A 26,080-nucleotide genomic window follows, 5' to 3' on the forward strand; every position below is an offset into this window, starting at 1 on the left:
ATGTTAACGATTTGTTCAAATCCTCTTGCATACATCACTGGTTATCATATAAAGTTTGCTAATATAGCACATAAAAACTAAGTGTGTTTTTTTTAGTTTACTGGAGTGTGAGATGAAAACACATCTTGTTGTTTTCCTCTTTTGCTCCCTTGAATGTAAATGGGCCAGATTGAACCCTGGGGCTTTAGTGTCCCCTGCTGCAGAGAGAGAGAGAGAGGTGGGAGGGGAGCATCTCTTTAAAGAAACGAAAAATTCATCATTTTTGCTGAATAAAAAGTTGAACACCATTCAAGCGAAAAAAGTCAGTATGTATTCCAAGAGTTACAGTGAGACCAGGGGAGTCCTGCGAATCAAAAAGGAAGGAGGAAGTGATGCGGGGCAAGAGATGGTGAGATGAAGCGAAAGATGCCATCTTTCCCTGGAGCGAGTGAGAGGGAGACACAGATGTCAGTGAACACAAAGTCCCAGGAGACTGTGTGGGGAAGAAGCGGCACTTTCCAACATCACACACTGTTTACACACGCGCAGTGGAAAGAAGTTTTTTTTACTCCTTTAATTGGGTCCATATAGTGACATAATGCACATAAGTGCTTAAACGCTCTGTGCAGCTGCTCCGAGACTGAAGGAACGCATGCAACCCTATGAAGCAACCAGATGGGACCTTACAACGGTCCTGTTTGAACAGGAAACATCTCGTCTGCTTCTAGCCAATCTGCATCCATTATAGCTCGCACAAAATGTCTTGCATCTGCACTGAAAAAAGTCATTAAATGTGAATGAAGTTGGAAAGATGTCACTGGTCTTCTATAAAGATGAGGCCACTTCAGTTTGACTGTGATGTCCGTCAAAAGTAACTCGCTGTCCTTCAGAAACGGGCATTATAAGCAGTTCTGTTACATCAGTTGAAAAGATTTCAAAGGAGCGACATGTTTTGACACATGAATATATGGCTCAAAGTCAGCATCCAGAATACCGCTGACGTTTGCAATTTAAGGTGTGAGTAAGCTTAAGCCCCCCCCCCCCCCCCACACACACACACCTTATTGCCTTATTGTGGCTAAATTGTTTTATCTGAACCTTGCTTGTTTCTATTTCAGATATTTAATGAACTATTTTTTTTCTTTAGGCAGTAATGGTGAAAATGTTACTATTTTTGTTGTCAAGCCTTCAAGTTATTAAATATTTACTGATGTAAAATCCCCAGTCTCCCCTAATGAAAAGAAAACCGCTTGCAAACCTTGAATACAAATGGAATACTCTCATCGTTTTTATTAGCCTTATGTCATGGTTTTCATGTCTCCTGCGCAGAAGTCACGTCACACAGTTATTAATATTTTTTGACGGTCTTTTATTCTTCAATGGCTTCGCGAGGCAGTTTGACGTAACTTTCATCCTGTGAGAGAGAGAGAGAGAGAGAGAGAGAGAGAGAGAGAGAGAGAGAGAGAGAGAGAGAGAGAGAGAGAGAGAGAGAGAGAGATGCACTTGCTGGATTTTTGTGGTAGCGCGCGCTCAATGGGGTCACGAGGGACCGATCAAAACTCTGCGCGAGCGACCTGTGTGATGCTCTCGTGCTCTATAAAGTCATTGACTGTGCTTTCACCGGTGAGACTCCCACCCGCCCAACGACACGTTTAGATATTCAGGCTTTTGCTGCTACATCTGACTGAACTGTAGAACTTCACGAGTTTGTGGGTGTCAAAATGAGCTCCTCGCTTCCAAAAAGCGAATCCACCACGTCCCTCATCAAAACGAAGAGAGACCGGAGAGTCCGCACGGACCCCGCGAGTCACCGCAACGGTCACCGGTACACGGAAGGCGGCGGCGGGGAATCGTGTTGGACCGAAGAGTGCGATGCCACAGCCCGCAGACCCCTGTGCCAACCGAAACTCGGACGAAAGGGGGAGAAGATCCAGAATCACCGCGGCCAGGATGGATATCATCAGGAGGATAGACTGGAACACTGCAAACCGTCACGGCACCACCATCAGCACACCATTGACCCTGCGGTCCAACTCCACGGGAATTCCCGAACCAGCCGGACGCCTTCGCCGACTCTTTCCCAATCCAAGCGCTCGGAGGAAGCCGCGCTGTTCTTTGAAACGAAGGGCAAGCATCGGACGGGCTCGAATCAAAGCCTCACCTCTAGTCCACCTCCAGCGCTTCAGCACGGCAGCACGCGCGTACCCGGGAGAGCTGGCGCGTACAGCAGCGCGCTTGATGCAGACCTCCATCCCATAGTCAAATCAGTCTTTGGACAGGTAGGGTGACTACGATACCACTAAATATAAATAAGTTATGTAGCCGATTCCCGTATCTAAGGTGACTTACAGCTACATTTAAAACGATGATCTACACAGTAACATGGCAACTTGACTAATTAAATTCAACTGTTTACAACTGAGCAAGTTTCAATCAAAAAGTGAATGATTCAAAATGAATAACAAGGTTTTAAATAGTTATATTATGATTTTTATCTCATGTCGCCTTTACGAATAGTGCTTTACACATCAAGCTTTTTAGGTTTAAATAGCCTATGGAAAAGTTGATGTAGCCTATCTTTAATCACCTTTTTACATTGCTCTGTATAGTGTGTATATATATATATATATATATATATATATATATATATATATAAAATTATATTAATAGGCTACAAGGTCATTAAAGCTGTATGTAGGCTGTATGTAAAAACTATTAATAATATTTTTTAAATATTTTTAGTAGGCTATGTCACTGCAGAATAGTAACAATCAATTTATCAACTGTGAATCAACATCACAATACATTACTAAACATTACAACAAAATAAACAACAGTGCAAATCAAACTGTCAAACCATAATTATTGTGTATGCCTTGGTGCATGCTGGGAAGGCAGTGAATAGACTGAACCATAAAATCATTGAATGTTGGATTCACTCAATAATCTCTCCATTAGGAATTGTTCAAACAGAATGATTATAGCATTCATAGAAAATGTGTAGATTTTATTAACAATTTATTATTGAAATTATAATACAACTCAACAGGTGGTCAGTGGATTAAATTGAAATACACTGTTTAAAAGTAACCACTTTTCTGCATTCCAGCTTTAAAGTTTTTGTCTCAGACATTTAGTGCAAATACAAAACAAAAATGTTTTAAGTCACTTTAGATGAAAGTGTCAGCTAAATAACTATCATTAATGAATGTTCTTCCTTATAACCGTATGCTGTCCATCTGAATTATGGATTATGACTTCATTGTGCATCACAGTGCCTCATAGAAGATGTTCTGAATGTGTAACTGGAGTGTATGCGTCTTTGGGGATATGATCTCTCTATGATCAGATAATGATAAAACTGAATTATGCATGAGGATTTGCAGATTAAAGTGAAACAGAAGTCTCAGAGATGTCAGTTTGAATTCAGTTCAAATGGTGGTCAATCTTAAACGACCGATGGATAAATAATATGCATATTATATAGTGAAACGGCTGGAGCTGTTGTAGAAGTTAACCGCATGGTTAAAAGTGCATACATGGTGTAACCTGAGGATAATTTTTTTTTATCTATTTATATTATTTGAGATCTTTTGAGGCTCTACAGAAACTTCCAGTAATACACTTTATGACTTTAAGATTATGACTTAATATGACTTTTTTGATATACACTCTCATGTAAGAAACTGTAAGAAAAAAAAAGAAATTGTGCTGGTAATTTTCTGCCAAGACCTGATCCGTTAAGTTTATGAACATTTCCATTAACCCTAAAACACAACGCAATTAAATGTGTGATTCAAAATCCAGTGAAAAATCAATACAGTAATTTCCTCATATTAACACAGTACATTGGCCCTATATTTAAGGACTTTTTTAAAGTGTGTTACAGCGGGACCTATCAATGACATGTTCATGGATGATCATTCTCATCCTCACTGTAAGTTCATGCCGCTTTCTATCTCTGAAGGACAATAACTAACCATCCTTCTAATGTGCCACATAAATAACACCCTAATTCAGGTTAAAGCTTCAATAGGTCACAGACACAGAATGGCACACATTTGTCTAGCTAGCTAAATGAGGACATACCAGAGACCTAAATTCTTTGTTTATGAAACTAAACTATAACTAAAAAGCCCTATAATATAAACACGAAAATATTTCTTTCAGTATTTGTAGACATGAAAACAAACAAATAAACACCTCTCACATACCTGGGTGGTCACAAGACAAGTGTGAAGGTATGGAGCCCCTAAAGGGACAAAACATATGGGATGGGAGGAAAAACTGTATTTCTGTCATGATAACTCTCAGAGTGTTTAGCATGGTAATGGATATGACAATGTTGATAGGTTTGGTCTTGGTGGAATAAATGATGCTGTTGTTTATTGCTGTTGCAGAGCAGGTACAGGACTTGCTACTGCCAATACATACACATCACACTGCTGTACAATTTAGCATACATGAATTACCCGAAATCTAGCAGATCTATACAGGTGGAGCTGGGGAAGGTGGTGGGTTTCTGAAAGCGCACTGCAACTGCTGTAGTAAATGCTGACCAAGTATTTGAAGGTTGAGCAGCGAGCTCATTGGCCACTGATACAGCAGGAACCAATCAGCTGTCCCTATAGAGAATGATGTGATTGCAAGCAGATCGAGTTAAGGTCCTATCAGCATGTGCCATCTAGAGTTTCATGAACTTTGTATTTCAGTGCTTTTGCAAATTTCTCAGGGGAAAGGAAAGGTTTTGCGAGAGAATGCAAAGTCTCTCCGGGAACATAACAATTTTGCGAGAGAACACAATAGCATTGAAAGATACTTAACTTCCCATTTAATATTTTTGTCCCCTTTGGTGCTCCATATAAAGGACAAAATAACTAAAAGAAAAGCAAAAGTTGTAGCTTACAAATTTATATTAAATAGCAATGTTTTAAAGATCTTGTTCTGGCTGAAACACAATTTTTACTTCAAGTATAACTCATTTATATCATTTTTAGCTTTAAAGACATTCCCAAATAGTGGTTTTGTCAGATTTAGATGACATTTTGAGACATTTCTGCCTCCAATTTACAATAAATATTAAACACTCACACACTAATAGACCTTATATATTTGTGAGGAGGATGCAATGGTTTTCATTTTAAGATAATGATATTTGCTACAGCCTTAACTTAAACCTGCAGTGACCCTCAAACAAACCAGTTGGCACTATTAGATTTAAAGCAAAACATGATTTCAAACAGTTGGAGCACTTCAAATGTCGATTTTTGACATGTTTGTGAGCATACTTTCAAAAAGTATAGCCCAAGCTAACAACCTTCATCAATCTGTGCATGTGCTGGAATCAAACAAAACACTGAAATACACTTTAAATGAAAGTGAATTTGTTTAATTTTTTATGTGAAGAGAAGATGGCCGCTTATAAAGAGCCCATTCAGTAGTGTGCCATTTATAATCAGCGCAAATTTTGAATTTGAATATGTGCCTGATCAATCAATATACCTGTAATACAGACACAACAGAAATCACATTGTTAGCACAAAGCCTTTTTTGTGAACCACATCTCTGATAACGTCACAAGAAGCTTATTCCGACACCAGGCAGCGGCCTTTTCAGTCAGAAACTCCAGATTCCGTATGGCCAGCAACCAGGCGGAGTGGCTCCTAGTTTTGACACTTTTGCTCGGTTTCAAGAGCCTCCCAGGCATCATTAGTCTTTGGCTTGCAAATGTCACAGTCATTTTGTCACAACCCTTCAGTGTAAGACCTGCTCAAAAGTTAAAAAGCACATTTCTTGAGACATCATTCAGCCAAGACTGACGTGACACACGATTGCGACGCCGTACACTACGTTTGCATGAGCGCAGCTCGTATCCAGAAAAGCCTTGCATCTGTGAACGGAAACGCTGCTGTATTTTTAGCGCCGTCGTGTCTATTTTTTTCCTCATAGTGGATTGATATTCCTCAAATGCCGTGTTTCATATTTCCTTATGTAACGTCAAGGCCTGCATACAATCCCTACAGAAATCATTCTCCGCCAGTAGGCGCTAAATATAGCAGCTCAAGACCTGATTAGAGAGGAGAGGGGAAAGCTGTCTTTTGTGCTGGAGTGAAAAAATTCAAATCCATTAGCTACCTGACACGTGGGGTTTGAAACCGTGAAAATGAAGAGAGGATTCGAGCGTATCTTCACCCTGCCGAGACTGATCTAATGTAAATGATAGTCACATCTGTTTGCGCATTAGTTTTAAAATGCTCATCAGTGTTCAACTGATTGATAAGTGTGATTTTAAATCTAAAATCAACCAGTATTTTAAATATGCAAGCAGTGTGTTATATACTCTCTTACAGGTTTAATGTTCAATTTAGATCCATATCTATAGAAAGAATGTATTGGTGCGAGGGCGGGACAACCTGTCACTCACATGACATCACAGCAATAGCAAACCACAACCATCCAATCAGTTCCAAATGGACAAAATCAAGCCCTGTCCTATTTTGTTCTTGTTTGAGAAGCCGTTTCACTTATATACATCACAACAGGGAAGAAAAGACTATCGCAACTTACGGTTCATGCTGACTTCACAAAAGCACCCGATTAAAGTTTCTACTCTTCTGTGAGAAGAAGGTGAGAACAGATCGCACATACCCATAATGCTTTGAAACATGAGCAGTCACTCAGAATGATTTACACAGTAAAGGTGCAGTCACTTTAGCGAAAATTAAAAAAAAAAGATTAATAGCATAGAGATTTATAAAGCACAGCCCTCGTAAAGAAAGACTGGATTTCGCCCACAAAATTTCAACGAGAAACGGTCAGTTTGACTGGACCTTTTCACTACGATGCTACAATATATTAAAAAATAAGTATGATAACTATAGAAAAGTTACTGCAACTCAAAAGATGGAAGAAATGTGAAGAAATATTGATTAATATCAAATAAATCAGAAAATGTCAAAAAGAACTTGAGCATTATTTAAACATGACTAAACTTAAACATATCTTGAATATAATTGAAAGCTTTACCTTTAATATTGTTGAATTTTTTATGATGATTACATTTTTGTCAGATTTCCTTGATATAACTCAGTGAATCGTAGATTTATATTCTTGAAAATGGTATGGGAAAACAGGTTTATGGCTGTCATATGATATTTTCTGCTATGTTCATGTGCAGAAAGCTTTAATGCTATTTAACCTTGCTATTTAACGGTCTAATTTGACCACAATTACCATAATATAGACCTACGTATTCCAAGCATTCACAGATTTTCATAATCTAATCTAATGAATTGTACTATAAACAGGTTTATTGTTGCTGGTTGATATGGCATACATCCGAAAATATTGTTTCAATATGGAATTTTTTATTTTTTATTTTTTTAGAAAAGATTGCAAATGATTTTTGCAATGTAACAAATGTGTGCCCTCACTGATTTCCTTGTAATATTTTAATGGGTAACACTAACATAAGTTAACATGAACTATGAGCAATATTTTTTTTTTACAGCATTTGTTAATCTGAGCTTCCTTGTCAGATTATTTTCAGCCGCTGTGTGTCGCAGAAGTCTTGTGCCTCTGCTTATAATCTTCCTCTCTCTCTCTCTCTCTCTCTCTCTCTCTCTCTCCCTCTCTCTCTCTCTCTCTCTCTCTCTCTCTCTCTCTCTCTCTCTCTCTCTCTCTCTCTCAGAAGAGATTAATATCCTAATACTGGTATAACTTGACCTGACTTGCGTTCACTAACAACGAATTATGCCACTAACCCGCTTTTTGGAGATGTGCTGCGTACATCAAAAGCAAAAAAAAATTGCATCATTGTTTTCACAGTGAGATTTCAGATCAATGCCCTCGCTCTGCCAGCAGGGGCTGCCCGTCTCAGGCTCTCTGAATGGAGTCAAGTCGCTTGCATCCTTCCTCCCTGCTGGATCCAAACTGGGATGGAGGGATACAGGAGATGAGAATATGAAGGTGCTAGTGTGAGAGACCTTTATGTATTATGTAAGAAAGACACAACACTCAGTGTTCGGAGGCAGGTGATGCAGAACCACTTTAGCTCTGCCTCTCACTCTCTTGGCTCCATTTGCACTCGTTTTTTTGGCTTTTTCCAGAACATTCAGTCGCTCCCGCCCTCCCTCTCCATCCCACTTGGGTCACACCGACCTTGCAAGGGTCTGAGGGGGGGAGAGATACAGAACAAGAGGGAGGGCGGATGGCAAACGGAGAGATAGTTGAAAGAACCAGCCTTAGAAAGATATGTGAAAGCGATACAAGCTGTGTCGTAAATTCCACGTCATTTCTGTCTCCCATACAATCTCATAGTCTGTGCTATTTATAGAAGCCAGTGTGTGTGTTTTTTATTAGCCCATGGATTGCAGGGGAGGAAATGCAAAATTTCTAAGCCCTTCTCAGTCTGTGTAGTCGAGAGGGAGAGAGAATAGACCTTGAAATTCCTTCCTCGGCACATCCCGAAGGAACATGCTATTGCTCATAGCTTGATCTTTCATTGCTCAGGAGATTTCGTTGAGTTCTCACCTCAGGAAAAATAAAAAGGTGATCCTCACGATGTTCAGTTCACATTTCACAAGAAAATCAGAAAAAAAAAGAAAATCAGAAAATTATTTAAAATATTGAATACATTTATGATAGAAAAACATAAGAAAAAAAACATAAAATATACAAATAATAAAAAATATAAAATCTATTTTTTTTTTATATATGACGAAATGAAATGTCACGAAATCGTAATGGTCCTAAAGCCAGTTTGGAAGTAGATTTCACAGTTACGTCACAGCATCTGCTCACGCATTGTGGTGGCAAAAACAGCAAATAACACATGGAAGAAAACATGCAAGATCCACGGAATAAGGGAAACATGTCTTGTTGTGCTTTCGGATGTCAGATCCGAATTTTGCGATAATTCAGATAATTAATTTTTCTAGAACACCGTCAAAGATTTGGTTGTAAGTCATTAAGTGGAGAGACTGGACTGATGAAACCTGCAATGATGCAGTATTAAAGCATACATTTGATGTAAACAATAGATCAATATAATATTCACTAATAAAGGGCATAATGTATCAGCCCAACAGTCAGTTTGTATTAATATTTGAACCTATTGCTTTCACAATTGCATGTTTATATGTAGGCCTACTGCATATATGCATGTTTTATAACGCGCAATTGCAAGTAGGCTTACATGTTTATCATTTTTGCTTAAAAACTCAGTATTGCGAGAAAAAAAGTCATAATTGTGAGATATAAATGACCTTGTTTATTCTTTTATTCTGTGGCTTCCATAGACTGCTACTGCAGAATTGTCTCTTTCTGACGCTCACAAAACACATTATTGCTGTTTGCGAACACCCAAATGGTCTATGGGTACAGCTTGATTTATTTATTTTAGCTAGATTTTGATGTTCTTGACACATTTTGTGATATTCACCCCAAAATAGACAAATTGTGCAATTGTCAAAATACACTGGGTATAGAGCATACACAAATATTTGGATTTGGATTATATTTTGGATTTGGATAGCAGCTCATGTCATTTGAATTTGGAAAATATTCTCTGATCTTACCTGAAACTCCACAATCTGCATGAGGGCTAAAAAGGACAATTAAAAACCAAAAAAATGTCAAGTAGTTTGTATGACTTGTGTGCTATTACACTCAAATAATGGTAGGTTTGACATCACATGTCATTGATTCTCAAGTGTATTGTCATTTTACACCAAACGTAATGCGCAAAAGACTTGGAACGTTAAAAAAAGTCATACTTTTTGTCCCCATTCACTGTCATTGTATTGAAAAGAGCAGAGACATTTTGCTAAATTTCTCCTTTTGTGTTTTATGAGTGTGAAAAAGACGCTTCATTGAGCAAATGATGACAGAACCAAAAGTCTCAATTTGCTCTCCATTTAGTCTCATTGCTCACTATGTGAATTTCTTGCAATATTAAAAAGATCCCATTGGGGTTTTTTCTTTCCTCTGGTAAGGGAATGTGCATTCAGGTGCTTTTATAAAACATTTACCTAGAACATCTATTTGGTTTTGCACAAGTCTTCATAGCACCAAAACATTGCGCCATCGACACGTCGCAGGTTTACCCGAGGCGAGCATTGACACTCGGGTACGGCAGGTGAGTGTGAAGGGTCGAGCGGAGGGAAAGACTCGAGCTAATGAAGCGTTCGGATGGGGAAAAGAACAACACTTCTGAAGAGCTGCTACATTTTTGATGCTCTTAAAAGAAGGTGAATGAATATTTTAAGAGAAATATCTAATTCTGCGCGTAAATCCAGCTCCCTTTTGAGAAAGCGACATAAAATGTGTATTAAAGCGAATAATTCAAGACTTTCCAGCAGATCATCGCTCACATTTTCTTCAGACAATATAAAAATTACCAGCATATTCATGATTTTCATGATATATTTAAGTTTATATTTTCTTGCAAATATTCCCACGGTCAGAGATGTTTCTTTGATCTATGCGTGTAAAGATAAGCTCATGCTAGAGATGAACATGAACCTCTCTGCTCATCATCCTGTCTCTGGCAGCCCGTCGCCGTGTCCAACAGGATTATCCATGACATCACGTCTTCGTTAAAATGAAGAAGTACTTATAGACATTGCTGTCAGAATGATCCGTTTTGTGCACGTGTGGCTCGAACGCTCGAGTTCCTGGAGCTCAAATGCAAGAGCGTGACGCCAGCAACACTAAGGTCATGGAAAAAAGAAAAGTGTGTATGTCATTCAACAGCATAGTACATTTAACATTTATTCGTTGAGCAGACACTTTTATCCAAAGCAACAAATGAGGAAAAGCACAAATACAAGTTATTAATCATAAGTTGACAGCATTGCAATATTCTAAACCAAGCAGAAAATGTTCCTTACACAAAACAATTATTATTTTGTCTTGTTTTCCAATACAAATATCTAAACATCAAATCAAGGTACATACTTGAGAAAATATTATAAGACATTAGATTAGTTTTTGCTTAAAACAAGAAAAATATCTACCAATGGGGCAGTATATAATGTTTTTTGTTTTGTTTTTTTGCGTTAATAAATTTGTACTGGAAAACTGTTTTTTGTGTATATCACTGAAATGTGTGTATCTGAGACACCACACCAGTTTCTGAAACAAATGAAGTGCATTATATATAGACTTCTACTGTATAAACACTGCACTGGAACATCATTCCCACCTTAATACTCCTTGAGGTGTTTTCATTCAGTTTAAACCACCATTAGAATCCAGTTATGACAGCCAAGAGTCAAGACATATTTTAAATGAGCCAAATCATTAAACACCGCAACAGTATTGTTTCATCACAAAATGTAGGTGTCTACAGAAGACTGAACATTTTCTGGAAAGGCCAAGTTGATTTTATCAGTAAGATTGCCACACTGTAACTGATTATTGTTTAAAGAATGCAAAGCAGCTCTCCATGAAAAAAAAAAAAAGTGTGATTGATGTCACTGAAATATTGTACACATAGCGTACAGTAACACCAGCTAAACAGGTTATGACGAACCCAGAGCACTAAATCATATCTGTGTATTTAACCTCGACATACTCCTGTAAGCATTACCGTAGTGGAAAGACGACTTAAACGACCATGTGTGGATGATTTATGCATACATTCATGCACCGGTATGCGATTATGACAGTTCAAGAGCCGGTCTGAGCATGTGCGAGTGTGTGTGCATGTGTGCGAGTGTGTTTCTGCGCTGCTGGTGCGTTCTCTCTCGCTGAGTTGACGTTATGAGAGTGGACGGCGCCTGGCTCTGATTTCTGATGTGTTCTGAAGTTCACAATGAGCCTCCGGTGAAGAGGCTGGCTTCAACTAGATGAATCATCCTCACCGACAGAGAGAGAAAGAGAGCGAGAGATAAGCCTTACATGAGTAAACCATATAGATCAGCTGAGAATTAACCAGGAAGGTTAAATGTGCTTACAACAGAGATATTGATAGATCCAGGGGAAAATGTATGTCTTTTTCATAGCTCAGGAGTTCCTAATGTTTCTCATAAAGTTCCCTAAGAGAAATTAAATGAGAAATGTATTTTTACACATTTACTAACCATTCGCGTAACATTTCACTTGCGTCTTTATTCACTAATCACCCACCATACAGTTTAACCATATACATAATGCATGAAAAATATCACTGCATAGTATAAAAATTATTTCGAAATCAAACATTATGCTCATTATAGATTGCACCTTATTAGAAAATCAGTGTTGCATGACACAATTAATGTACAGAAAGGGGGCAGTAGTGATCACAACAGCAGTGATTACAGGGATACTTCAGCATTTACCATTAAGCTTTGTATCAGTAGAAAACCTGTAGTATTTTCGAATTACCGTGCTTCCCTCCCTCATGTCCCCCTGAGACGAGAGATTTATGTATTTTTTGTCTGGAAAAAATCCTCCGATGACGCAAAAATCGTCATTTTGCGTCATCGGACAATTTTTTGGCCAGAGGCTAGAGACTACAGCCAGTAGAAGGCGCTAGATCCGCATGTTTTCAACCTGGCCATCTCACTCACAGAATGTACAAATAGTGTCAGCCATCTTTTTTTTGGAAGCTAAGCTAACGGGCTCTTGTTCTGTGGAGAAAGCTGAGTAGTAGCGGTTACCATACATCCTTTTTCCCGGACAAGTCCGGCCGTCGAGATCGTCCAAAATGTCTGGGATTCGGCTTTTGCTTTCTCCAGTCGCCATTCATTGTTTACATGCACACCTTTTGTTTCAATCTAACTGAATTCATTCCGATTGGTGAATCTGAATGTAGTGTTTACATGAACGCTTAACAAGTGATCGGTTGATGTGCGTTTTAGCATTGCTAAGAAAATTCACGCTCCTCCCTGAGAGATACGAGACCGGTGCGTCTCACAGATGTCGCTCATCAGTAATCACGCCACCGGCCTCGCGTCGTTCTCCCACGGCCGTCAGTCTCGTCCTGCTCGCCACAGTAAACATGATGAATGGCGACTGTAGAACGCAAAAGCCGAATCCCGGACATTTTGGCCCAATTCCGGACAATCCTGGGCAGATTTGTCACGGAGACTCACTCACCATTTGAAGCCAATAATCAATATATTGACCAATAGTATACATCAATTTACTTTTCTAGTGGTTGAATACAAAACAAAAAATAAATATATAATCACAAATATATAATTTTGTATATACATAAATAATCCACCTAAAATATTTAATAATATTAAATGGACTGCAGACTTTAGCATAATGGCAGAAAGTCTCCATTTATTCTCACTGTTGTCTAGGAGCATCATTTAAGGTTAAATACATTTTTTGGGGGGTAATTGTCCCTGTTTCCTATTAACACAGAGAGATTGTGAGGCGAGAGTGGCCTAAACAGGAACCATTGGGTTAATAGGCGAGTGCCAGCTCAGCAGGTGAATTCTGGGAAGGGCTTCCTGTTGTCCCCTAATAACCTGCCGTGGCCTTCGGCTGGTGCTCTGCATTTTGGCAGTCTTGGCGCATCCGTGCCTAATGCCAACCTCAACTTTTCACATGCGGCTTTTGATCTGAACACTGCCTCTCTTAGCTGGGCGGCACGACTACAAGTGTGTGTATTTTTAGCTCTGTACTGTAGCCCAACATCCGTATGTGTGTAATCGACTGTGTTCGCTCGCGAGTGTGTGTGTTTTTGCATTAGTGTCTTCAGCATCTTGCTTGGGGGAAGGTGATACGCTCGTCCATGCGAGCCTCTTTGTCTCTTTTCGCCTTGTTTGGATGGACGGTTTTAAAACTGAGCAGCTGAGAGTGAGGGAGAGGGAGAGAGAGGGAGGGAAATGAGGGAAAGAGAGAGTGGGGAAAAAGAAGGGAGGGTGAAAGGGAGAGAGAGAGAGAGAGAGAGAGAGAGAGAGAGAGAGTGCAAGCAAGTGAACAAGCAATCTTGGCTTTTCTCTTCTGAGCATCCCTTCACACTGAGACACATGTCTCCTTTTCCTGATCCCTCCATCCACTTCTACTCTCCTTCATTCCTGTCACCTTGACGTCCAGCATCGCCGCCCCTGGATCATCTACATCCTTCCCCTAAAATCCATCTTTCCTAGAAGATAAGCCTACAGACTTCATCTCACCATCTGTAATCCATGCATGGAGACATGTGGATGCATGCACACGCGCGCATGCGGCCGCTTTGACTCTCAAGCGCGCAAAATTAGCAGAAGGGACTTTACTATGGGAAACTGTGTTAAATCGCCACTTAAGAATTTCTCCAAGAAGGTAAGATGCTCTTTCTGATAGCTGTGTGTGTGTGTGTGTGTGTGTGTGTGTGTGTGTGTGTGTGTGTGTGTGTGTGTGTGTGTGCGCTACAGACCTGGACTGTGTTGCATGGACTGTCAAAGATGAGTTTAATAGTCATACTCTGAATTCCACTGAGTGTTGCTGTATACAGTAATATTATGGTAATTCTCAATGAAACAGAATCTGGACTGACTGAACTTGACATTGATGAATTTATTGAGTTTTTGCATGCTAAAGAGAACTAGAAAACCAATCTGGAGTAGCAAAAACATTACTATGAGAAAAACGGACTTGTCCTGCATCAGAATGTTGGATGTTTCCTTGCCGTTTTTGACCTTGTAAGTTGCTGGACATGTTCATGAATTAATATGTTTAATGATATGCTAGATCACACTGCCTTAAAGATATAGTTCACCCAAAATGAAAATTCTGTCATTAATTACTCACCCTCATGTTGTTCCAAACCCGTAAGACTTTCATTCATCTTCGGAACACAAATTATGATCTTTTTAATTAAATCTGAGAGTTTTCTGTCCCTCCATAGATAGCTGCGCAACTGATACTTTGACACATCAAAAAGTTCATATAGAGATCGTAAAACAAATCCATATGAATTTAGTCTGCTCAATATCGCTTAATATGATGAACGGATTTAATTTATGCTTTTATTCACATAAACATTGATCAGCGAACATAAACAGAAGCTCAACCGAACCTGCTTGACACTCGAGAACAAACGTCATTGGTTCTTGCTGAAGCTCAAAGTGATTTGTAAGTTGATGAAAGTTTATATGTGAATAAAAGCCTAAATTCAATCTGTTCATCATATAAAGCGATCGAGTCTCTTCAGAAATCGCTCAATTCATATTCATTTCTGAACTTTTTGAAGCGTCAGTTGTGAAGCTGTCAATTGAGGGATAGAAATCTCTCAGATTTCATCAAAAAGATTTTAATTTGTGTTCTGAAGATGAACAAAAGTCTTACGGTTTTGGAACGACATGAGGATGAGTAATTAATGACAGAATTACAATTTGAGGGGGGGAACTATCTCTTTAATGTACCAGCAATATAACTGCTTTTAATGAAATTATACCCTAAAGTTCTTGACAATGATGTCTGAAGTTGCTGTTCTGAAAGGTTTCAGAAGTTCTTCTCAATCATCTCTAGATAACTTGGAATGTGCGCAGTCAAGGATTAGCATGAGATATCAGGTGCTGGCACCCGCTAAGAGCCCAATGGCACAGGTTTCTTCGGGAGAATATACAAGCTGGCACCTTACAGCCTTGGCAACAGATGGAGTGTGAAGGTCATGTGCAAATAAAGGGGAGATGCAACTCACATGTTTGCACAGACATATATGTGCATGCATCATGCAACCACATTAGAGTGGGAACATTTAAAAAAAGCTTGACCAGTAGTGTCAGAAGCTTCATGGCGAGATCTTTAGTATATGAGGCCAAATGAGACTGTTTGTGCGTGTATACCTCAATCTTGCCCAGCAGTCGGATGCAGATTACTCTAGCCGCATGTGGTAGGACAAGACAGCAGGAAGATATCTAAGCAATAGAAATTAGATCTAAAGGAGAAAAAAACGTTAAGTTAATAAAATCAGTTTGATGTCAACGTAAAAATTGTAATCTGTATTTGCAAGTAAAACAGGATATCCAGTGAAAAAAAGTGAGACTTTTGTCAATCAGGAATTGATTGGATCGTAAAAAGTGAGCGAGTCATGTGGCTGGAGGGGACGAGTTGAAAAAAATCAGGGATTCATGACATCATCTGAAAGGAAAGTCGTTTCAGAGGCGTAGCAAGTTGTTATATTTTGATGAAAGATTAGAATTGCTGCACCCCAATTCACCTGTACATATACTATGCCCTAAAAGTATGTACTCTGACCTTGTGAAGAAACAGTTCATACTTTTGAGTGTGTACCAGAAGAGTGGTGTGTCATCATTTGCATCCTGTCACCGTAAACCAGTGTTATTTTAGTATTATTAATATACTATAGTTTTTATTCATATTTTGAATTAGCCTTTTTTTAAATACATTTTCAGATTTTATTTTAATGGTACATTTAAGTCATTTTATTATTTTTTAATTTCAGGTTTATATTTAAATTTGAGTGCTTTAACTTAAACTTGTTTCAGTTAGTTGTCAAGGTAATACTGAAAAGTGTTTCATCTAATTTTTATATGAATATGAATACTATGAATATGTGGAACATTGCGCACAATAAGACCAGGAACTTCATTAAAAGGATTCATGCTGAGTTGAAGGTCATGTCAAGTACTAGCTATCTATGATTAAATAATTTGAGTGATAATTGATCAGTATAAATACAAACGGATATGGTTTTAGAACATTTCAGTGGCTGCTTCTCGGCAAGCACTCTGATTAGCTCTTAGATGACGTCGGTCTTCTCTTTAATTAACCCGTGGGTCTGTCAGTAATTGTGGAGATGCTCTTTGTGTGTTTGTGAGTTATATTCCGCGTGCTCTTCACCTCTTCTGCCTGTCGGCTAATTGGTCATTATAATGTGCTGGCTGACTGGTTTCATTCTTATCCTGATTAGCCCTCCACTAAACATGAGCAGTTATACGTTCTCAAAGCATACTTGGTTATTTGAGAATCTACTCTCATATAATGATGTCGGTTAGTCCTCATCTTCAGCCTTCAATGATCGAAACACTCGTGATCAGTGAGTTTCATTTAAGGCGAGAACCACTTGGATTCGTTTTTAAAATACCTTAAGCTTAGTGTGATCATTTGTTTTTATGGCAGCAATCAAATGGCATGGCATTGCAGCAGTGTGCCGCGAGTATAAAAGTGGATGAATTATTCAGTTTGAACGATATCTGATCTTAAAGGTTCTGTCAGTCGCTGAAAGGGAAGAGAGAATAGAGGGCAAAGTCTGGCACAATGTGATTTACCCAAATAGGACACGTTCCTGGATCAACAGCCTTTCTTGGTCTTGCATGGAACAATGTTCCTGTCAGACAACCACATCCCTAATGGTACTGTACATTTCATGCAAACTCGGATGTGGGATGTTGCTACCCGATATCTCTGGCCTCTGAATATATAGATTCAGATTCAGTTGCTTGCGATTAGAATAAAAAAAATGGTTTACCGTATTTCCATTTGAATGATATCATTATGTTTGATGAATCTGAACGTAGTGTTCACATGAATGCTAAATTAAATGATCGTGTTGATGTGCGTGTTTATATGTCACATGCTTCAAATTGGAATTGATCTTCTGACATTTCCTGCTGTATACTAAGCATAATACTAAGCATAATCATTCCATCGCTTATTTTCTTTATTTTAAAAAAGCAGACTTAATATTTATCTATTTCGGGTCCTAACTAGGAGACTACAAGCACATAAAGCTTTGTGCTGTGCTGCTTATATTTATCAAGCCGTGAAAACGTCTACTTGTGATCCAATCGACGCATCTTAAAGGTAGGGCAATTTTCGGAGAGGCTAGCAATAGCGAGCTAGCTTTAAAGCATAAGATCCCAACTTATGTGCACTAACATTACTTGTGTTGTTATAAAACATAATGTTTCGGTGCGAGTCGACAAGTTTTCTTTGGACTGCATCTTCCGCCCACACCGAGAGGATGCACCTGGTGCACGTGCCTGATGAAGACCGGTCAAAACATTGCACTGTTCATAAATCAATATATATATTATGGAGCTGTAACTTCAGAGTGCGGACATTATTATTTTTCTCATAAAATACATTTCCCATCATCCTCTGTAGCAGCACAGGAGTGCTAAAATCCATAAGACACCGATTAGAGAGAAAGTGAATTATGAAACTGTCAAGAGAATCAATTTTATTCCAACTCTAATCTCGTAAACAAGGACCCTGATCTCCTAAATAGGAACTTCCCAGGAGACCCTGAAAGCAATATGCTGATCCAGTTGGGTAAATCACATTAAGTGCACAGTCTGAAGATAGAGCTCTGCGCACGGAAAGATACTAAAAAAGTTGCAATTAATTCTCAACCGTTCGCTTGACCTGACGGCTGACTGAATTGATTGACTGACCCGTCCATCCATTGTGTCAGAAAGGCAACCTTGTAGTTTCTAATTGTGTCTTTACACCACGTTCCCTCTTCACTTACTCGTCCGGGGCCGTCGGGACATGGTGGCTGCCCTCAGGACCGGAAGAGCAGCTACAAAGCAGTGAAGTCATGTGAGGAAGGGGTGACATCTGGAGAGGCCCTCGCGGCCTTGGCTCAGAACTCAACATACATGCACAATGTGCTCGGGCCTGCCTGCATCTTCCTCCGCAAGGGCTTCGCTGAGAGCCGGAAGGCTGTACGTAAGTCTGGACATGCACATCTACACACATGATAATGCAAAACAAGTTCTCACTTATCTTCTTACATTTCAGAATTCAGAAAACATACGCATTGAATATTATATAGGAGAAAAAGTACAGTCATCATCACTAAATAAAGTTGTATTATCCTGAAAGAGTTTCTTTTGCAATATCGACTGGCTGACTTTACACTATCAAGTTCCCTTTTTCTGTGATGTTTACACTATCAAGTACCCTTTTTCTGTGATGTGACATGCTATATTATCTAGTTTAAACAGCATTTTGCCAGTTAATATGTAATTATTTATGTAAACAGCTTTTATGAGCTCACTGAGAGATTATTTGTAGTTAAAGTGGACTAATGAAGGCAAAATGATGGGGGGAAAGCACATTAAATATGCAGCCGTGCTTCCCCTCTGTTGAATCTCTAGCGACACAGCAAAATAAATCATATTTTACCCGAGTTGTGAATGTGAGTTCAAAGTATGTATTGAATATTATACAATATCACATAACCTGTATTGAATGTTATGACTGTGTACCGCCGAATAAAGGCAAGAAATGTCTCTATTGACTCTATGAACATTGCAGTCTGATTCACAAATGGATGAACTCTTATGAGACGATTCTTTTAATGAATCAAAAATATATAGAGCGACCAATCTGATTCATTCACTGAACTGAACCCATTTGAGTGGTTAATGTCTCTATACATGTATAAATTATCACACACGCACACACACACGCACACACACACCACACCGAGTTATAAACAATATTAATATATATCGTTTTTTTTGAATATATACGTGCAAAATATGGTAAGCACTGATACAATTTTGAGGGACACAAGGCTGTTTCTTTTTTTAAACGAAGACATTTTGCAGACCGTCATAAAGAAGCAGTGCTGCGTGCGTGTTTATGTATGAATCTCAGGGATCTGCGTTTATTAGCCTCCGCGGGGGTCTCGGGTCACGTGACGAGTTCCTCTGCAGGAGCTCTGAGAGTGTTTGGAGGTGAGCGCTGTGTGTGCTTGTGTTCGAGGAGATGTGTGGAACAGGGAATGCTGGGATCAAATAAAAACTCACTTAAGCTGATTATGAGAGATCAATCCTGAGTTTATATGTGCTGTTCCAGATTACTTAATCCAAATGGGAAGATCGAATTAAAAAAATCAGACGTAAATTCCGTTAGAGACGGGGGGGAAACCATGAAAAGGTTGAGTGTATTAGTTTACATGTGCCATTGTGATCCTAATGCTGTAATGAGTTGCTGCTTCTCTCTAGCAGGAAACGGTGCATTGAATTCAATGACTGGATTCTTCACAGTGGGAGAAGGATGCAGCTGATGGCATCAATGGAAGAAAACGGCACACATTTGTGTGGATTGTTGTTGATTACTGTGTTTATTTTGTTGCAGAACAGAGAGCTGAGACCCGAGGAAATGGATGGTAAGTTCTAGCTCATCGCTAATCATTAGAAATGTTTCTTGAAATCAGCACATTATGATTTCTGAAGGATCATGACTCTGAAGACTGGAGTAATGATGCTGAAAATTCAGCTTTGATCAGGGGAATAAAGTGTGTGTGTGTGTACTTTCTTTTAACACTAGTAAAAAGGACATCTGTCTTTCTTGCATCTATAAAACCTGAGATTACCTAAATCACTGTTGTTTCGCTGCCTTGAAAACTCGTGTTTTTGAGTATTCAACATTCAAACCTTTAATTCCATAAGCATCTTTCATAAACCCTTTTAATAAGACAAAGATTATCTCACCCTCTGTTCCCTGCAAAAGCATTATAAATAGAAGCCATTCATAGTAAACATGCAGTTATTAGGTTGATTGTTTGATATTAAACTGAACTAGAGTGTTTTGATCATGTCATGGCATTAACAATGTGTGAAAATTCTCGCTATGAAATTTCGCAGCATGCAATGCGTCAATCGTTCCATTTTAATTTGAAGAGCTTTTATTTCCTTTCGATTAGAGAGGGTTTGCAAAGAAGTATTTAGTTACAAGTGATTTGGTCATTCATAGATACATTGTTGTGCTTTGTAAGTGTCTTCAAACGTGTCTTCTCTTTTTTCATCATCTCCGACTCCCTCTCAACTGTCCTTTTTCCCTCCTGACCTGCTTTCTATCTTCACAGAGCTACGAGAAGCCTTCAAAGAGTTTGATAAAGACAAAGACGGCTTCATTGGCTGCAAAGACCTGGGGAACTGCATGAGAACCATGGGATACATGCCCACTGAGATGGAGCTCATCGAACTGAGCCAGCAGATCAACATGAATCGCAAGTTTTGTTTAACATACATGGCTCTATCTGAGGCTGCCTACATAGGAAGCTCACTAAGTCTCTAAGTCTCACTGCTGTGTCCTCTGTCTTATAGTGGGGGGACATGTGGATTTTGAAGACTTTGTGGAGTTGATGGGCCCCAAACTTCTGGCTGAGACGGCAGATATGATCGGAGTAAAGGAATTGAGAGACGCTTTCAAAGAGGTGAGTGAGCGCTCCACGGTTTGGAGAAATTATCAAATTGTGATTTTTCTTATAAAAATCGTGATGGTGATTTTAAAAAACATTCCAGCTTTGCTGTGCTTGTTTGTAGGGCTGCACAATTTGGCCAGAATTTTTAAATTATATATCAGTATGGCTATAAAATAATAATCATTATTATTAATAATTATATAAAACATACTAAATAAAAATTTAATTAGAAATAGTACTAATATAATATTTCACTGCACATAAAATGTAGTATTTAAGAAAAAATTATATTTATTTTATTTTACATTACAACTGTAAAAATCAAAAAGGCTTTTTTTCTGATAAAATCAACTGACCAACATTTTGTGATTTTATATCAGAATATCCATAAAATAATAATAATAAATATTATTATTGTTTTTGTAGTTGTTATTATTATTTTATAGCTATTATACAGTAAAACAATAATAATACATTATGATTATTATATTATTATTATATAAAATATAATTTACAATTATTGTTAATACTGTTAATTCATATTTCACTATACAATAAAAAATATTTTATAAGTAGCCTATATAAGAAAAATAATATGATAATATTATTATAATTTTTTTACATTACAACTGTAAAAATCAAATTGCGATTTTTCTGATAAAAATTGCTATTGTGATTTAAAATGCAATTTTAAAAACATCCCAGGATTGCTGTGCAACACAATTTGGCCGGCATTTTGTGTAATAATAATAATAAATACTAAAAAACTAAATAAGTAATAAAAAATATTCCTATTGTAATATTTCACACTACAATAGTATTGTTTTCATTTTCAAATGTTAAACCATCAAACTTTTATTTTGGAAAACCGCAGGGAAACGCATTGCAAACACCAGCGGATAATGAGCTGCTGACGTGTAAGAACAGTGTGTCGCGCCTCAAACTGAAACATGTAGCGCACACTATATATATTTCAATATATTTCCTTAAATATTTCCTTTGTGATTTGATAATCACACTAAGCCATGTGATGATTTTGGTTTTATTTCAATAAATAGTATAGCCATAAGGTGAAGGCGCCACACAACATGAAACTAGCTCACAAATAAAATGGCAGAAAATTAAGAAATAACATTAGCAAAAAACAAATAACATGTACCGTTTCTGTGTAGACGTGCTGCTTTCTTCGTAAAACACAGTAACATTGCCATTCAGAGCAGGATGGTTTGGATCCAGACATGTTAGAGAACACTCTTGTTTTGTTCTCCTTCTCTCAGTTTGACACCAACGGAGACGGTCAGATCAGTACAGCAGAACTCCGAGAGGCCATGAAGAAACTGCTGGGCCAGCAGGTGCTGTTGTTTACTGTGCTGAACCCTCTGAAAGCTTTTAGCTCTCCTCCAATTTCATCATTTTATCGATCCTCTTTCCTTCAGGTGGGTCACAGAGATCTGGAGGACATTCTGCGGGACATCGATTTAAACGGAGACGGGCACGTCGACTTTGAAGGTGAGCCACCTTGTGTTGATTTTGCGCTGCTAATTAGTAATGCTAATTTCACTGCTGCAGTTTCTTTATTGCTGCGCACTAGCTTGATTGAATCAGTTAATGCGGCCTGGGAGAAAAATGATCTGTCCACAAAAACCCAAACAATATTAGATTCACGTTCCCTCAGTGTATCTGCAGTCAAATGTAATTATGCTAAATTATGTAAAAATGTAATAAGTCATAATCCCAAATTTAATTATATGTTGGTTCTTAAGACCAACATATAATTAACTTATAACAAACTTATTAAAGTAGCAATCAACCTTTTGAAAGTACTTAAAGGGGACATTTCATGAAGGAAAACAGATTGTCCTTGTGCTTTTAGAATAAAAAAATACATACTCTTACGTTCACAGCCCAAACTTTAGTCTAACCAGACCATGGTTCATTCAGAGGGAAGATTGAAGAAACCTTGACTAACATAAGTGGACTTCAGGGAAAAATGCAAGGGAAAATATTGACTGAGAGCAATGATCTCTATTTTTGGATCTATTATTATTTCTTTTGGTGCCTGTTGCTGTGAGCCGCTGTGTCACAGTTTAGCTGCTCGTGAATCTCATCACGGTGAAGGCGCTAAAGAGACAGTAGTAGAGCTGTCAACCAGATTATCTCTTAACCACAGGATTATTTCACCTCTCAGATTAACCACGCGCAAAAAGAGCATGAAAACGGGAAGGACAAAAATAGCTAGCGCTGTTACTCTTGTTGATGTGTGGAGGTGTGACAGTTCAACATCCTCCTGCTGGATTTTGAGCTCAGGCTAAATTTGACTCATCCGAGGTCAATAGTACGTTTAAATTTGTTTTTTCTTCAAAAGAAAATTTGTAAAGCAAGAATTTATAGAGCAGTGGTTCCCAAATGATGGGTTTCGACTCAAAACTGGGTCACAGACAGCAAGGGAAACCAATGCCAAATGTAAAAATAACACAAGGACTAATAATAATAATGCTCAGTTTGGACTAAATAAATAGACATATCAAGTTTAAAGGGGGATCCATTTTTTTGTTGTTGACAACAAACCTTAAACAAAATTAAACTTGAACTATAAAATAAAGAAAAATGAACTATATTTTCTATTTTAATATATTTATGGTTTGTTGTTAATTGAGTATTGCAGTGTTAAATTAAACCAATTTCTGTTTTTTCTTCTTTCAGAATTTGTGCGAATGATGTCTCGCTAGAGGAAAGGTGGACAAACCACATCAGCAACGGGATCTCCTGTGCCCTGACATGGGAAGATGAGGATGGAGGAGATTAGGAGGAAAAGGGAGCAGCCTCACAAGAGGAACTTCTGGAATATGACCTCTGACCTCAAAGCACAAACGAAAGAACTGCACTATAACCCTCCATAACAGCTTTTATGAAGCACAGAAGCCAACAGTGGCAATGAGAGGATGCCTCACTAATACTGTGATCTCTGATATATATTTGTGAAACGGGTTTTTAACCCCATAAAAAGCCTGCGAGGTGTCTGATGCAAAAAAAACCCCGAGAGCAACCTTTCAAAAAAAAAAAAAGAAAAAGCGAGTGATCAAACTGCTGAGTTAATAAGCATCAAAATATCCAGTATCCTTTCATTTACTGGCATCTCACTCCTACTTTGTGACAGTTAGGGTGCAATAACATTGCTGTTTCTTATTTAAGCTATTTATTAATATTTGTAAAGTATATAGAGATGAGTGTGTATAGTTTCCCTTTAAAAGACTCTGGCTGTTTTACAGTAGCCTATGATATATTAGATTATCACAAAGATTTTATTTTATATATCAATGTACTGGGAAATGCTGGAAATCTTTGCTATCAATCATTTGCTATTTATTGTACAATACATCGGACCTATGCACTACTGTCTGTGTGGACATATTTTTGGAAAAAGTTGTGAAAGATTTGCCATAAAGAAAACATTAAACTGCCCTTTTTTGCACATTGTCTTGCATGAATGCTAGTGCTGATGCTATTATGAGTCAACACAGCAGAGTAGCCTACAGTAAGCATACTTTGTGTAGTTCTGTCCTGTATTTAAATGTTGTGAGTTAACTTAACAGTCAGATGAGCGTCTTTGATCTTAATTCACTCTTTGAGAATGAGTGTGTGTGTGTGTGTGAGAGAGAGAGAGATAGAGAGAGAGAGAGAGAGAGAGAGAGAGGATTATTGGATTTCTTGTATTTTATTTGTGATTTCAAGTTTGTCTTAATTGAGTTATTCTATGCATGCCAAAACAACTTTTTGTAGAGTATAGATTTCATTAAAGAGTTGTGCAATCAAAGAGTTGTACCTTGTATTCTTCAAACACCAAGACCAAACAATGAAAATAATAAAGCAATTGAATTAGTGGCCCACATGCAAACAGACACATTTGATATCAAAGGATAAGTCACGTGTATATAGTATGTACTCAGTGCAATAATTTTTTTTTGTTATAATAAATTAATATGTGTTATGTCAAATGCAATCAACTAGCAATCTGTTACCTGAGCATAGAGTTCCAGCTCCAGCATCTGGACAGAGATGGTTCTGCAGTATTATGGTATCTCGACAACATTTCATTTATGAATGTCAATTTCACAATCACGATGCTCTCTGTAATGGGAATGACACAACCCATGTTTAGAAGGCCAGGCTGGAACAAAAGAAGCACTGAATTTACTCTGTAAGGACAATTTTACCGTATAAACATTTGAAATGAATCGGAACTGCTAAATAAAAATAATAATAATAAACTCTTAAACAAAAATTTCACACTTTTACTAGATTAATTAATTTATCTACCAACAGAACATTTCCACCGCATTGTTTCCATAACATCACATGCACTCAATTATGTGGTGAAACTTACATTTAATTTTTTTTAATAACAAAATGGCAAACCTATTTGTTTAAGGTTATTCAAATTTGGCTTTTTTTATGCATTCTAAATACATCCGAATAAAATGTTCACACTTATTGCACCATCTGACAAATTAAAGATCGGAAGTGACGCATAGAAATATACCTTTTTGATTTTTCTTTCTTATCATAGACGTCTCGTTTCATCTAAGGAATGCTCTTTACTGACACTGTTGTCTAGTCAGTAACCAATGTTTATTGGGGCAAAGTTGTTAGTTTTGGTGGAAATTGCATCACTAAAAGAACCGTTTTATTTTATTTAAAAAAAAACTATAGGCTATACATACATACAAATCTAAATAAATAAATACGATCGTTTTTCAATAGGTTTTGATGGATTAATGGATTGGATTTTCAGAGTTTGAATGGCCTTGAACGGTATGGGCAAGAGTAAATCAATCAAATCTACATAAAATGCATTTTAAAAGTATGGTAAGTTTACAAGACAATTTTAGTGATTTTTGTATAGCCTAACAACATGGAAAGTGGACTATTAGTTTAAAATATATAGCCTAAATATTTGTAACAAAATACTAGGCTATTAATAATGCAGACGCC

General features: G+C 37.9%; 1 protein-coding gene across 3 annotated transcripts; it reads left to right on the top strand.

The window, feature by feature from the left end:
• Positions 1-1,282: 1,282 nt before the first annotated feature.
• On the top strand, positions 1,283-24,899 carry cabp1b (calcium binding protein 1b). 3 transcript variants are annotated; one of them, XM_079599944.1, is made up of 8 exons: positions 1,283-2,258; positions 18,438-18,596; positions 20,020-20,050; positions 20,750-20,893; positions 20,991-21,100; positions 22,366-22,440; positions 22,525-22,597; positions 23,792-24,899. In XM_079599944.1, the coding sequence occupies exons 1-8, from the start codon at positions 1,701-1,703 to the stop codon at positions 23,815-23,817; spliced, it is 1,176 nt and encodes a 391-aa protein (XP_079456070.1). In that variant the 5' UTR covers positions 1,283-1,700; the 3' UTR covers positions 23,818-24,899. The 3 variants fall into 3 exon arrangements, with proteins under 3 accessions (XP_079456070.1, XP_079456071.1, XP_079456072.1); XM_079599946.1 differs by lacking the exon at positions 1,283-2,258 and adding an exon at positions 13,671-14,244; XM_079599945.1 differs by lacking the exon at positions 18,438-18,596.
• The last annotated feature ends 1,181 nt before the right edge of the window (positions 24,900-26,080 follow it).

This window comes from Phoxinus phoxinus (assembly GCF_949152265.1).
Source record: "Phoxinus phoxinus genome assembly, chromosome: 23".
Taxonomy (NCBI): Eukaryota; Metazoa; Chordata; class Actinopteri; order Cypriniformes; family Leuciscidae; genus Phoxinus; species Phoxinus phoxinus.